The sequence below is a fragment of the Aureobasidium subglaciale genome (assembly GCF_000721755.1).
Source record: "Aureobasidium subglaciale EXF-2481 unplaced genomic scaffold scaffold_43, whole genome shotgun sequence".
In the NCBI taxonomy this organism is placed as follows: Eukaryota; Fungi; Ascomycota; class Dothideomycetes; order Dothideales; family Saccotheciaceae; genus Aureobasidium; species Aureobasidium subglaciale.
Window position 1 is genome coordinate 7,787 of NW_013566952.1, and position 13,899 is coordinate 21,685.

General features: G+C 44.7%; 3 protein-coding genes across 3 annotated transcripts; 1 reads left to right on the plus strand and 2 right to left on the minus strand.

Annotated features, from left to right (window-relative positions):
• Window positions 1–744: 744 nt before the first annotated feature.
• On the plus strand, window positions 745–2,107 carry AUEXF2481DRAFT_48747 (uncharacterized protein; the record flags this gene model as incomplete). The annotated part of the gene is made up of 5 exons (XM_013483418.1): window positions 745–955; window positions 1,008–1,247; window positions 1,298–1,593; window positions 1,674–1,836; window positions 1,896–2,107. The coding sequence occupies 5 exons, from the start codon at window positions 745–747 to the stop codon at window positions 2,105–2,107; spliced, it is 1,122 nt and encodes a 373-aa protein (XP_013338872.1).
• Window positions 2,108–3,176: 1,069 nt separating this feature from the next.
• On the minus strand, window positions 3,177–5,223 carry AUEXF2481DRAFT_75055 (uncharacterized protein; the record flags this gene model as incomplete). The annotated part of the gene is made up of 2 exons (XM_013483429.1): window positions 3,177–4,803; window positions 4,860–5,223. 2 exons carry the CDS (start codon window positions 5,221–5,223, stop codon window positions 3,272–3,274), a joined length of 1,896 nt encoding a protein of 631 aa, XP_013338883.1. The 3' UTR covers window positions 3,177–3,271.
• A 6,363-nt stretch (window positions 5,224–11,586) lies between these two features.
• On the minus strand, window positions 11,587–12,402 carry AUEXF2481DRAFT_570675 (uncharacterized protein). Its single transcript, XM_013483431.1, has 3 exons — window positions 12,157–12,402; window positions 12,027–12,107; window positions 11,587–11,971 (listed from the first exon to the last, which is right to left on the minus strand). Exons 1-3 carry the CDS (start codon window positions 12,162–12,164, stop codon window positions 11,647–11,649), a joined length of 414 nt encoding a protein of 137 aa, XP_013338885.1. The 5' UTR covers window positions 12,165–12,402; the 3' UTR covers window positions 11,587–11,646.
• Between the last annotated feature and the right edge of the window lie 1,497 nt (window positions 12,403–13,899).

Genomic DNA, 13,899 nt, shown 5'->3' on the forward strand with positions numbered 1-13,899 from the left:
GTTAATATGCTATCGAGGTAGTAGGGTATAGGTAGAGGGACCTTTCTTATATACTTGGGGGTTTTAATCCCTAGGAAGACCCGAGAAATAGGCAACTAGTCGACGGGCTAAAGGAAAAATAGAAGGCGAACCTTCTAGCGGTAAAAGCGGTCCTCTACTTCCTTTATAAGTCCGGCAGGTTTACGTAGTAGACGAGAGCTATCGAGTAAGGGGAAGCTAGAATGGAATAAGGAAAGATAGGGATAAAGAAGGAAGAACTGATAGAAGACGGCTTATAGGTTTGCTGTAGAACTAAGTAGCCTAATTAATTGAATTAATCAATCAATTAATTAATCTAATGTTAGACTATAAGGTACGTCCCTTCTATATACGTTAGTATACTCTAGTATAAAGCTTTCTTATAATATAAGTACTTTATTTACTAGGAGACACTACTCTAGCTTATAATCTAATACTTATAATTGCTAAATCCAATGATTTTTATGTTTAGCTTTCTTATATGTTCTTTACGGGCAGCAGAATTACAATCTGAGTGCTACGCGCAGGGCGCATCTCGGCGTTGAGGGAACGCTGGACCTACAAATAACCCGAGCGAGACGCACGCGCGCAGACTCGCTTCCTCTTCCAGCAAGCTAGGGCGTCTTGAGTTACGGACAACCAGACATGCGTCGCATCCCTGAACTGCATCGGATCTTCAGGCCGCGTTCGCGAAACGTCGCACGCCATCAACGCGCGGTCCATACCATGACAACTAATCGGCTAGACCCCTCGACACTCATTGAAGAAGAGACTCTTCGTGACTACAAGGCAGAACGATTTCTCCCCGTCAGGACTGGCGAAGTGTTCAAGAGCCGATACCAATCCATTGGCAAACTTGGGTACGGATCAGCATCAACTGTGTGGCTCTGCCGCGACCTTTTCGCATCCAACAAATATGCCGCTTTCAAAATCCTATGTCAACAGCTCAAAGAAACATCGCGAGCTTGAAATCTATCAACATATCCAAGCACTGTCTTCTAAACATGACGGTCGTCACCACATCAGGAGACTCCTTGACTCTTTCGAAGTTGAAGGTCCTCATGGCAGACATATTTGCCTTATCCACGAACCACTTGGAATCAGCCTCGCTGAGCGAAGAGATCTCACAAGCGGCCGAGTATTCGACGAAGACCTGATACGGCAGATCTTCCGTCCCATATTGGAGGGACTCGATTTCTTGCATAGGGAAGCTAAGGTGATCCACACGGGTAAAGCATCGAGGCGCTGGGTAGTATAGCGTTTGCTTACAGAGCTTCAGACCTTCAACCTAACAACGTGCTTATAGGCATTGAAGACAGCTCAGTCTTTGACAAGTTCGCGGAAATGGCAATCACAAACCCTGCGCCGAGGAAGGAGCTCTCGGATCGTATCGTCTATGTCTCTCAGCCGATGCCGTTGACAAAAGGACTTCCGTCCTTGACTGATCTTAGCGAAGCTCGATTTGGAAACTCTTTACACACTGGACTCATCATGCCAAACGTGTATCGTGCGCCCGAAGTCATCTTAGAGATGGAGTGGAGTTATCCCGTGGACATCTGGAGCTTCGGAATGACAGTAAGTTTATTGTTACGAGAATTCCGGCATCGAAACGGTCTTTCGTTGTCCCATGATGCGACGGCTGATAGGTCAACCAGCTCTGGGATCTTTTTCAACCCGAAAGGCTTTTCAGTGCCAAGCGCGGTGATGATCAGTACTCTGAAAGCCATCATCTTGCTCAAATGGTGGCAATTCTAGGTGATCCCCCTCCTGAATTTCTTGCGGCTTCTAAGAAGACCGCAAAATACTGGGACCAGGACGGTGAGTTATACATGAGTTTTTGTTGCGCGACTTGGGCGCTATCTAATCTCTTCGCGCAGGCAAGTGGATACATGAAGTGGCGATACCGGCAATAAGCCTCGAGAGCTGCGAACAACGTCTTTCGGGTGAAGATAAGAAGAATTTCCTGACAATCATGAGGAAAATGCTTTCTTGGAAGCCTGAGGATCGCAGCGGTTGGCAGGACATTTTCTTCGACGAATGGCTGCTCGCAGACTTGATCGAATCTGGTGAGATAGTAAGAGATGAATGATAAAATATTGGCATGCAACGGCAATTCTAGATCCCGACCTTGTTCGCGTGCAGACGTTCAGATTGTACTACAGAGTAAGGCTTTTGCTCTTAATGCCGAATGGTTGTCTCGGTAATCCTGTAACCCCAAATCTGATTAGCGTTTGCATCCTCGCGAACACAGTCTCTATAAATTGCTCTCTCATGTGATGCTCACCATTGCCTAGATAAGGAGATTGAGGCTTATTTCAGGCAGAACTCCCTAACAGTATCCGGCGCGTAGTCAAACGTTAGCACCTTGGTACCGACCGCCTGGGTTGTAGCTCTCTTCTAATCTAAACAGATAGCTAAGCGCCTGGATATGCCGTTAATCCCTTCTGATCTTTACGATCTTGGATAAAACTAAAGTTTGAGAAGCCTGATATAAATGCGGGCCTCAGTTACATTTAACACCAGAACTTTTACTGACCTTCATCTCATAATCAAGCCCTTTCCATTCTCATTCACGGAATAGACATGTCTTCTGCAGGAATCACGGGCTTTCAGTACTGGCGGAAAAAGGGCGTTAAGATGGGCGGGAGCGACCAAGAATGACATTGTCAATCAGAACCCAGGCAAAAACGGCGCCGGGTTAAATAAGGCCATCCGAGGCGGAAAGAAAAGTAAGTATGCATGGCGTCGATCCCATTGCTGCGGCAGTCTTGAGAAATACTGATACTTTTCAGTATGGTGACAAAGCTGCAATTCTCCGGATTCAGTAAGTTTAGGTGACCTAATGACCGCTAGCTCGAGTTGACAAGTATACGGGGGCGCGAAATTGCACAAGTCCACCAAGGATCCCAACGACAAGAAAGAGATCGTTGCTATATCTGTTCACACCGAGGGCGGCACTCGTTTAGAATCGGGCCATGCCCATGAAGATGGTACTACTACGCGCCACGTTACTAGAGCGAGCGGGAGCAAGTAAATCATGTCACTAGTTGATTTAATAGAAAGGAGGGACGAACGTGCGCAAGGTGTTTCTGCCCTAGGTTTGCGACTTTCCCTCTCCTCCGCTCCGCTTCGACGTGTACAGAATCTCCCATCACAAGCAAAGAGGGTTGCAGTCATACGGTCCAATTTAATACATTGATCATTCGCTATGTGATCCCACTTCATTACTTTCCGCCAACAACAACCCACCCAATCAAGCCTTCATGTTCTCCAACTCGAGGACAGTAGAGTCGCTGTGGAAGTGGTACAATTTGGGCTCCGGAAGTCCCTTCTTGCGCAGAACAGTGGTCTTGAACCAGTAAGGCAAGACCTGGAAGAGCTGATAGCTCATGTGAGTGCGAGTAGGGACAGCGAACACGTAGTCCAACTCCTCGAGCGAGCGCTGCTTGGTCTCGGGCAGCCAAAGGAAGATCATGGCACAGGCGACAGCGTTCATGGCAGCGTAGAAGCCGAAAGCACCGGTGGTGCCGAATGCGCGAAGCTGGCGGGGGAAGGTGAGGGACACGACGGTGGCCCAGAAGTTGTTGGTGGCAACGGCCCACGACATACCAACCTCACGATGGGAGAGAGGGAAGACTTCGGCGGAGTAGGTGAAGGGCACAGGACCCTCACCGGGAGAGTAAAAGGCATCGAACAGGTAGATGAAGAGGGCGATCAGGCCAAGATGGGCGGCAGACTCGGTGGGGATCAGGAAACAGAGACCCGCGGCCAACAGTGTCCAGCACATGTTGGGGAAGGTGAAAAGAAGGAGAGCGCGACGACCGTAGGTATCAATGGTCCAAACGGCTGGCCAAGCGAAGATAAAGTTGATGATACCGAAGCCCCAGGAAGCGAGGAGAGCCCCAGTGACGGTAGCGCCAGCCTGAGAGAAGATGGTCGAAGAGTAGAAAGCGATGATGTTGATACCGCACATCTGTTGACCAATCATAACAATACCGGAAGCCTGAACGGCGCGGCGCAGGCGGGGGATGGTGAAGAGTTCGATGAAACGAGTTAAGAAGCCAGCGTTAGCAGGGAGACCGGATTGTTCAATAAGCATGACCTCCTGCTCCATTTGGGCGTAGATGTAGATCAATTCTCTAGCAGCCAGGATAGGCTTGCCACGGAATCGGAGAAGCGACTGGTAAGCCTTGCCATACTTCTTCTTCGACATGAGCCATCTGGGTGACTCAGGCACAAAGAAGATACCAAGAACAAGAGGGACAGCAGGGATGAAGGCTGACCCGAGCTGCAATCTCCATGCAATGTCACCAACATCCTTGACGGCGAGGTTGGCTGACGTACCGAGGAGGATACCGAAAGCAGTCCAGATTTGCCACGACATGACCAAACCACCTCTAATCTTGGTAGGTGCAACCTCTGCGGAGAAGACAGGTACCGTGACTTCCTTCAGACCCATACCAATACCAAGAAGGATACGGCAGACGACCAACTGTTGCCAATTTTGGGTGACCGCCATACCAATAGGGGCAAGTAGGGAGAAGACGGCAGCAATGAAGATGACTCCTCTGCGACCAAGCCAGTGGTTCAGGGGGTCGGAAATCCAACCTGCGAAAAGGAAAATAGCGAGATAGGGGCAGGAGTTGATGAAGCCGACAAGCCATTGGTTGTTGGAGCAGGTACCGGCGGCCTCACACACGGGGCCACTCTCAGGGATACCAAAGGCCTGAGGAAAAGACAGATTTGCACCGTTGGATCCAGTTTGATCCCATCCCTGGATGGCAGCTAGTTCACAAAGTCAGCTTGATTCAATGTTGGAACAAGTTAGCGTCCCGACGTACCAGCAACGGAGTTCAAGATAATGGTGATGTAAAGGATCTTGGGTTGGCGCCACTTGTGAGTGATCTCCTCTTGGAAGATCTCCTTCTCTTCGTCCGTGAAGTCATCCATAGTAGCGACCTGTGCAGGATTCTGAGCAGCGAGAGCACCCTTCTTGAGAAGGGGCAGGATGTCGTTCAGATCATGGTCGGCCGCGAACTTCTCGGCGGAACGCATCAGAGTGTCGCGGGGCACACCGACGAGAGGGTTACGGATCTCTCCAGTAACATTGTCGGTGAGCTCAGCGATTCTGGCTTGGTGCTTCTCTTCAGAGACATTGAATCGGTCGTGGGCTGGGTTGGAGTCGATGTCTTCGTGGTGGGCCATGTTGGCGAATGAAGGATGAAATGTGTTGATCGGATCTGCAAACTGAGGAGGAACAACGACCATTTATAGCACGCGACCAAGTCCCAAACCTCAGCCTGCAAACATGGAAGTGGTCCAAGCTATTCAAAGTTCTTTCGGGGCCCCGCGCGTTGCCTGCTCCAGTTATTCCCCGGTGACCCAGCTTCTCCATACATACCGCCACACGAAATATCGACCGTTTTTCGTGGCGGCTTGCAAGCTCAAGCCGCACTTGCATTTCTGGGGTGCGCAAACTCTGTCTCGTTTGCACTTCTCCCACGCGTCAAGTTGCGACCATGAGACCTGTGGACATGCAGAGTGATTTCTCTTTAACCGTAGTCAGTCATGGAGGATCAGTACTGACTGCGCTCCCGATGTGATAGTCGCTCTCCCACCATCATTGTGCCTTGGTACAGCTACAAGCAGGACAAGACGTAGCGCAGGGGATAGTCGGCAAAGCCAAAGATTCCAATCGGCCCTTCCATCTTAGCTGCACCTATCTTTTCGGCCGAGGGAATGTAAATTTGTTACATTTTCGGCTTGCAATAGAGCATTTTAGCAGCTCCTGTTCAACAGCAACACCTTCGAAGGATTCAACTAGCTCACGCCACTTCCGAGGCCTCTGAGCTATGGTACTGACTCTGCTAGCGCGCGTAGCTACTGCTAGTGTACAGTACTCCATGTCGTCGTCGTCGTCGCTACTGCTAACCTCTGTATATAGTCGTCGCCGCTATAAACGCTTACGAAGCTCGCCGTCGTATGCTATTTATCCTGATCGTCGCTATCGCCATATACTAGCGCCCTCGCCCTCGCCCTCGCCGCTACTAATACAAGGCCCCTCTACCGTACAGCCAGTTCGACTAGAGCCTTAAGAGCTGGCATAACGATAAATTCAAGTACCTCTGTCGCTTTAGCAAGTAAGATATCGTTAAACTTACGCATCTCCTCGAGCTCGATACCCTTAAATTCAGCAACCGCTTAAAGCCCTCGCTATACCTTGCTCTCGTAGTTACCTGCGTACGGCTCTACTTTCCGAACGACTAGTCTATGCTATATAACCACTTTAGTCGCTGCCGTGGCTATTTAAGCACAATATTCACCGATACTATCGAATTCCTTAATAGAAACCACCGTACGCTACTCGAGTGGCATCCGTAGCTAACACTGCTAAAGATATAAGAGTACGCTGAGTGTATACGACGACGAGGAGGTAGAGTTAGTATATAGGGCTTCGTTAACTGTTATAGGGTCTTGCTACAGCAGCGACCCTGACCTCGGCTGACGCCGGGAATTCCCCGACTTAGCGCANACAAGCGTCGTACGAAGAGGACGGACTTTCCGTCCCCTTCCTTTTCCTCCTTAGCAAAACCTCCTTATATTATAGGCTACTATTTGATCGTTAGATCGCGGTTTAATCCGTAATATTAGGTTTTACTCTTAAAAACACGTATAGAGCGGTTACCGCCTATCGTTAACATAGAAGGGAACGCTTCCCCTTCGTACGAATAATTAATGTACGAGATCACTAGATTACGTACATTTATCTAAGAATAACACGATGTATAATAAGCCTATTAAGCTTAGTAACAAGCTGTAGCCTTAAACGGACTAACCGCGACCGAGAACACGCCCGTTACCGAAACACCTTCATATAACTAATTCCTAAGGATAGCTAAACCTCGTTTCCTAAATCCCTCGAAGTACTTATACGATAACCTAAGCGAATATATCTCCTTTCGAATAAACCTTAAGAGTAAGCTCCTAATCGACGGAGCTACCTTCCTCTCGGACGACGAGAAAGTCTACTATGCGTTTAACAGACTCTTAGAGGTTACCGCGAAGAGAATAACCCCTTAGATTCGTACGAACTAAGATAACGGTACGATCTCTATTATAAATTTCTTTACGGAAATAGACTTAGCGTTCGACGATCCTTAACGCTAGGAGAAAGCCCTCGTACGTATTAATAGNATAAAATAGGGTAGGAAAGATCTAGTTACGTTCCTTAGCGAATTTAACGAAGCCTTAGTCGACGTAGGAGGCCTGTCCTAGGACGATAGCTAAAAGAAGACGCTACTCTAAGTAGNAATTAACGTACGACTAATAGAAGCTATAGTCGGAAGGGATAAGAAACCGACGTACGAAGGATACTATAACTAACTGCGCGTAGTTAACGAAGATCTAAAGCAGATTAGAAGGATCTAAGGCTAAGGATAACTCCCTCGTATAAGCCGCCCTATTACTAGTAATAAGAGGGAGCTAGAATAGATAGATTAGTAACTAACTTAGGTTAACGCCCTCTATACGAAGGAGCGCGAATACTAGAGGTCTCCCGAAGAGATCGCTAAGTAAAGAAAAGAAGGCCTATACCTCCGCTATAGAAGAAAGGGATACCTCGTACGAGGATGTTCGGGACCGATCTCCTATAAGCCTATAAGGATAGCTGCTACTAAATAAGTAATAGCTATCGACGAAGTAAATAATAACTACCCCTCTAATAGCTCCGTTAAGAGCTAAGGAAAAGAGTAACCTCTATACGAAGTTACGAACGGAGGGCAAAACCTATAGAATTAACGGAGTATCTTTTTAACTAGTTAAATTTCGAAAGTAAGCGTATAAATTCTCCCCCTTTTGCTATATATATAGTAATTAACTACGTCGCTACTACCTACATACTAATAGATAGCGGCTACTTAAGCTATAGAGCGATTAGTTAGAGGTTCGTATAAAGGAATAGGCTTCTAACCTTCGATATAACGCCGAAGTTAATAAGAGGAGCTACGGGAGGAGAAGGTAAGATTAACCGCATCGTACGATACTAGATCGATATTAAAGGACACTCGGAATAGGGAACCTTTCTATATATTATTTCTAACTACCTCGGCTACGACCTTATCCTTAGAAGGCTATAGTTAAACTACTACGACGTATAGATAGACTCTAAACGAGGAAGGCTATATATCCGCTTAATAGGCGTAAAACTACGAAACTATAAGCGGAAACCCCTCCTAAAGCTAGATATCCTATAAGTTTACGCCGCTACTATAAGCTTAATAATTTAGAAGATATCTCGTACGAAGTATAAGAACACCTAGTAGTGCTTCGCCGTTACGATAAAAGATATATAGAAAGCTCTTACTCTAAAGAAATATACGGACCCTCGTACGAAACTCCCGCTTAAATACCGTAAGTATCTAGAACTATTTAAGCTAAAGAATATAACGACGCTCCTACCTTACTAAGGGCCCGGCATCGACTATAATATCGAACTTATACGAAAGGATAGTAAGGAGCCCGAGATACCTTAGGGCCCGTTATATAATATAATATAAGACGAACTAGTAGTTCTAAAAACTACTCTTATAGACCTACTCGATAAGAATTTTATACGCGTAAGCTACTTCTTTACGGCTACACTAGTACTCTTCGTACGGAAACTAGGTAGCGGCCTCCGATTCTATATAGATTACCGAGCTCTAAACGCAATTATAAAGAAGGACTGCTACCCCCTCCCGCTAATATACGAGACTCTAAATTAAATCGGTAAAGTACGATAGTTTATAAAGCTAGATATAAGCGTAGCTTTCTATAAGATCCGAATAATAGAAGGGAAAGAATAGATAATAGCCTTTCGTACGAGATATAGACTCTACGAATAGCTAGTTACCCCCTTCGGTCTAGTAAACGTACCGAGTACATTCTAGAAATATATTAACTAGACGTTACGCGAACACCTAGACGACTTCTACTCGGCATATATCGACGACGTACTAATCTACTCGTCCGGGATAGTAGAAGACTATCGTATAAAGGTAAAGATAGTACTAGAGAAACTATCTAGTATAGGATTATTCCTCGACGTCGAGAAATACGAATTTAAAGTTAAGGAAATAAAGTACCTAGGATTTATCGTATAAGCTAGGGAAGGCATTTAGATAGACCTAGAAAAGGTTAGGGCTGTAACTAAATAGGCCCTACTAATAACTATAAAAGGCGTATAGGGTTTCCTAGGCTTTACTAACTTCTACCGACGATTTATCCCGGATTTCTTAGTAGTCGTACGGCTACTAACTAACCTTACGTATAAGGATAGAGAGTTTCGGTAGAGTAACGAGTGCTAGAAAGCCTTTAAGAAAATAAAAAAGCTGTTCGTAGAGGGCCTAATACTAGTAACGTTCGACCCCCTTCGTATAATAGTAGTCGAAACCGACTCCTCTAGATATAATATTAGCGGAGTCCTATCTTAAGTCGACGATAAGGGTATCCTACGACCGTACGCGTACTATTCGAAGAAGAACGCGCTAGCTAAGTGTAACTACGAAATCTACGATAAGGAGTTACTCGCCGTCGTACGATGCCTAGAAGAATAGGACTTAGAACTCTAAGCGGTAAACGAATTCGAAGTAGTAACGGACTATAAAAACCTCGAGTATTTCTTTAGCCTAAGAAAACTAATAGAACGGCACGTACGATAGTAACTACTACTATTAAGGTTTAACTTCTACTTTAAGTATAGACCCGGAAAGGATAACGGCGTAGTAGATGCCCTCTCCCGAAAAGAGTAGGATAACCTATAAAAAGAAGACGGGAGAGTTAAAAGCCGTACGATATAGCTTTTAAACTAACTAGTACGAGGACGAGTCGAGCCCCTAGCTCCGATCTAAGTTCGGGAGGAGGAGGGTAGTACTTAGCCGCCTTCGTACGATAACGTACGACTATAGGACGAAGTAAGAGCTTAAGACGAGATATTCTAAGAAGTAGAGTTAGTCGTATAAAAAGGCGGAAGGAAGTTCCCGTTATACCTATAACTAAAAGTATTAGTCGCCGAATACGTAATTAGTAACGATAACTACCTCCTATTTCGTAGTAGAAGGTAGGTACTAAACTTCGAAAGCCTTCGTACGACGATTATCTAATACGCTTACGATTTAACTATAGCTAGCTACCCTAGAAGAGAACAGATATACTCCTTTATTATAAGGAACTTCTTCTAGCCTAATATAAGCTAGGACATTAGACAGTTCGTACGAAACTGTAATGTTTATAGTAGGAGTAAAGCTTTTAAGGACTAGAGAAAAGGGCTCTTAAAACTACTCCTTATACCTATATAACCTTAGTAGGAAATATTAATAGACTTTGTAACTAACCTCCTAAAGAGCGAAGGATATAATAATATCCTTATTATTACCGACAGATTAATAAGAGGAGTAATCCTAGAAGGAGTAATAGATATAATAGTAGAGACCCTCGCTCGTACGGTTATCTAAAGCGTAGTCCGGAGATACGGTTTCCCTTATACGATAACCTCTAACTAAGGAACCTAGTTCGTAAGCGAACTATAGTCGAGTATCTACAGATTAGTAAATATTACGAAAAGACTATCGATAGCGTACTACCCCTAAACGGACGGTGCTATAGAAAGACTAAGCAGTTCGATAAAAACGTACCTCCGTACGTACGTCTACTTCGACTAGACTAATTAGAAAACCCTTCTACCGATAGCAGAATTGTCGATAAATAGCCGTACGAACGCGATAATAGGAGTAAGCCCTTTCTTCTTAATATATAGCTTCGAAAACTCGCCCTTCGACCTAGATATTAAAGAATAAATAGGAGAGGACGAGATAAGAGCCTAAACTCTAGTAGAGAAAGGAGAGTAAATCGTACGAACACTCTAAGATACGATAGACTAGGTAAAAGCTTTAATAGCCTTCGCGTAATAAGAAGCCGAACGGCAGGCTAATAAGAGAAGGAGCCCCGTACTAGAATTCTAAGTAGGTAATAAAGTCTAGCTCTATTTAAAGAATATTCGTACGATTAGACCTTACTATAAACTAGACTAGAAGAACGCTAAGTACACTATAAAAGAAGTTATCGGTATATACGCCGTACGACTCGACACCCTTAAAGGCATCTACGATATGTTCTATATTAACCTTATTTACTTAGCAGCTAGAGACCTACTACCGTCCTAACGTTCGGACGATATATAACTACCTACGATCTAAGTAGACGGAGAAGAAGAGTACCTAGTTAAAGAAATTATTAACGAGAGTCGTACGAAGAGAGGCCGGGGATAGCAGGTTAAATACCTTATATAATAGATAGGGTATGCCCGAGAAACTTAGGAATCTGTAGTATAGTTAATAGAGACTGCTACCTTAGACCGCTAGCTCGTAAAGACCTAGCCCTTCCGGAACACCGATAGCTCTCTCGACGCTAGAGCTATAGCGTTAATAAATTAGACATCGTACGAAGAACTACGCGATAGGCGGCATAAGGAAGACGAGAAGAGAAGAATAAGTAAGAAGAGGATTCGATTAAAAAGTAACTAAACAGGTAGTGCTAAGAAGGCCCGCCTAGGTCTTTATACGACTAACTAGATAAATAGGCGCGAGCTACGCTCTAGCGTAGAAGAAGAATAGCGCTTAGGGCTAAACTAAGAGAAGACGATCGTACGACGAACTTAAAGGGTAAGAAGGTATATACCGGGAGGAACCTAGCAAGGGGTAGCGGTAGGAACGAAGGCCTCGTTATTATTAACGTAAGGGCACTACTAACGGTGCGACTTCTACTTATACGAAGTATAGGCGCTAGCGCAGAAACTAGCGACACGTACGATAAGGCTACCGAAGGTACCGATAGTAGAGTAAGCGTAAGCGGTAGGGTAGCGAGTACTATAGGAAGCGATAAGTAGAGCGTTAACGTACAACTAACGAGCGCTACGGATCTAGGTACCTATTAGTAAGAAGTCGACCATTATACGAGGGAGGAAATAAACGAACCTAGGCGATAGTAATAGTAGGGGTGCTATTAGCGTAGAGGGATAGTAAGAAAGGGTAAGGAGGTAGCTACTAGATAGCGCGCTATAAATATTAGCTACCGAACGAGATCGTATAAACACGTTAAATAAACCTAGGCATTAGTATAGCAGATAGTGCTAAGAGAGGTGTCGCTAACGGTAGTTAGGATAAACTAACTGTACGACTTACCGCTATAAGGGATCTTAGGTCTAGGAAAGCGAGTAACGATAGAGAGAGGGCTAGTAGTAGCGGGAGCGCTACTAAGGTAGGGAATAAGCGATATAATAATGTCGTATAATTGTCCTATCGTATAATATTAGAAAGGGGAAAGAGTAAGAGAGGCGAAGTACCGTACGGAAAGGTAGATAGAAGCGGTATTATTATAAAAAGGAAGAAGAAGGGGTGCGACTATACGATGTAATAAGTACTTACTAAACTAGAGAATTAAGTAAAAGAACGGAAAATTAAGTAACGGAGAATCGAGCGAAGCGAAGTAGAAGACGGTAGAAGCAGCTAGTCGTATAGAGACGGAAATACGTAGAGTAAGGGAGTAGATTTACTTTAGATTACTTCGTACGGTAGGGAGGAGGGAAAATAACGAGCTTAATATAGCTTAAACGGACGTCGCGCGGCGGTATTCTTAGCGGTAAGGAGGGAGGTATTATTATAGGGTCTTGCTATAGTAGCGACCCTAACCTCGGCTGACGCCGGGAATTCCCCGACTTAGCGTATATAAGCGTCGTACGAAGAGGACGGACTTTCCGTCCCCTTCCTTTTCCTCCTTAGTAAAACCTCCTTATATTATAGGCTACTATTTAATCGTTAGATCGCGGTTTAATCCGTAATATTAACGGTACATTTAGAGGCTTCGGTAGGCCTATTCGTCGTTAGCGAGATTATTACTCTAGCTACTACTACGGCTATAGCTTTAAGTATTAAGCTATTATCACTCCGGATAGCCTTATTAGCTCGCTAGTTAGTCCCTTCTATAGCCGTAATAATAACTAGTTAATATAGTAGAACTTAGTAGTACCTTTAAGGCTTAATATCTTACTATAGCATCCGTAGCGGTATTACGTATATAGCGACCTCGTATATAGTAACTATCTAGGAGTTATAGCGCTATAGAGGCATTAATTCGGCTTCCGATATCTAACCTCTAAGTAAAGGGCCTTTAATAGACGCCTCTTAAAGGTTAGAATAGTAGTAGAGTATGCCTTTAGCCGAATATAGTCGTTATAGACGTATATAGCGTTCGATAAACCTCTTCGAGTTAGATACTAAGCGGTAGCAGCCTTTTACTAAGTATCTATACTATTAACGAACTTATATATATATACTAGTAGCTAGAGTCAGTTATCTTTACGCTTCTTATGCCCTCTGCTAATAGTAGAGGAATACCTTTATATATAGTATAGATAGTAATTAATAGTTTAGCTAGTTTTAAGAGTTTTAAGAGTACTAGTTCGAGTACTAAGACTAAGGGAATTACTAAGGTACTTACTAAGGCGCCGGCTGCTGCTAGCGCTTAATTAGCTAAGTAAGTAGAGCCTCTTACCTTTAAATAGCGCTCTTAAGCTCGCTAACCTTAGTTCGAAGCTTAGTTAGCTCTAAAATCGGAGCTACTTACGGCGTAGCGAGCGCTCGAGCAACACTAACTAGCTTAGTTATAGCCTCTTCCTACGTTAGTAGTCCGGAGCGGCTACTACTCGAGTAACTACCTCCTCGCTAGCGCCGCTAAACTAAACTTGCTACTCCTCGGCCTCTACGCGCTAAACTAACATTAGTTTAAGGCTCTAAATTAACGCTCTAAGTGTTAATTCTATTAATTCTATCGCCCTTAGCATCTACCTCG

Bases quoted from the DNA above. Each gene is read 5' to 3' on its own strand.
- AUEXF2481DRAFT_570675 (XM_013483431.1), bottom strand. The intron at 11,972-12,026 runs GTTCGTTTATTT...ATAGGTACCTAG, and splicing joins CTACTATTACTATCGCCTAG to ATCCGTAGCGCTCGTTAGTT.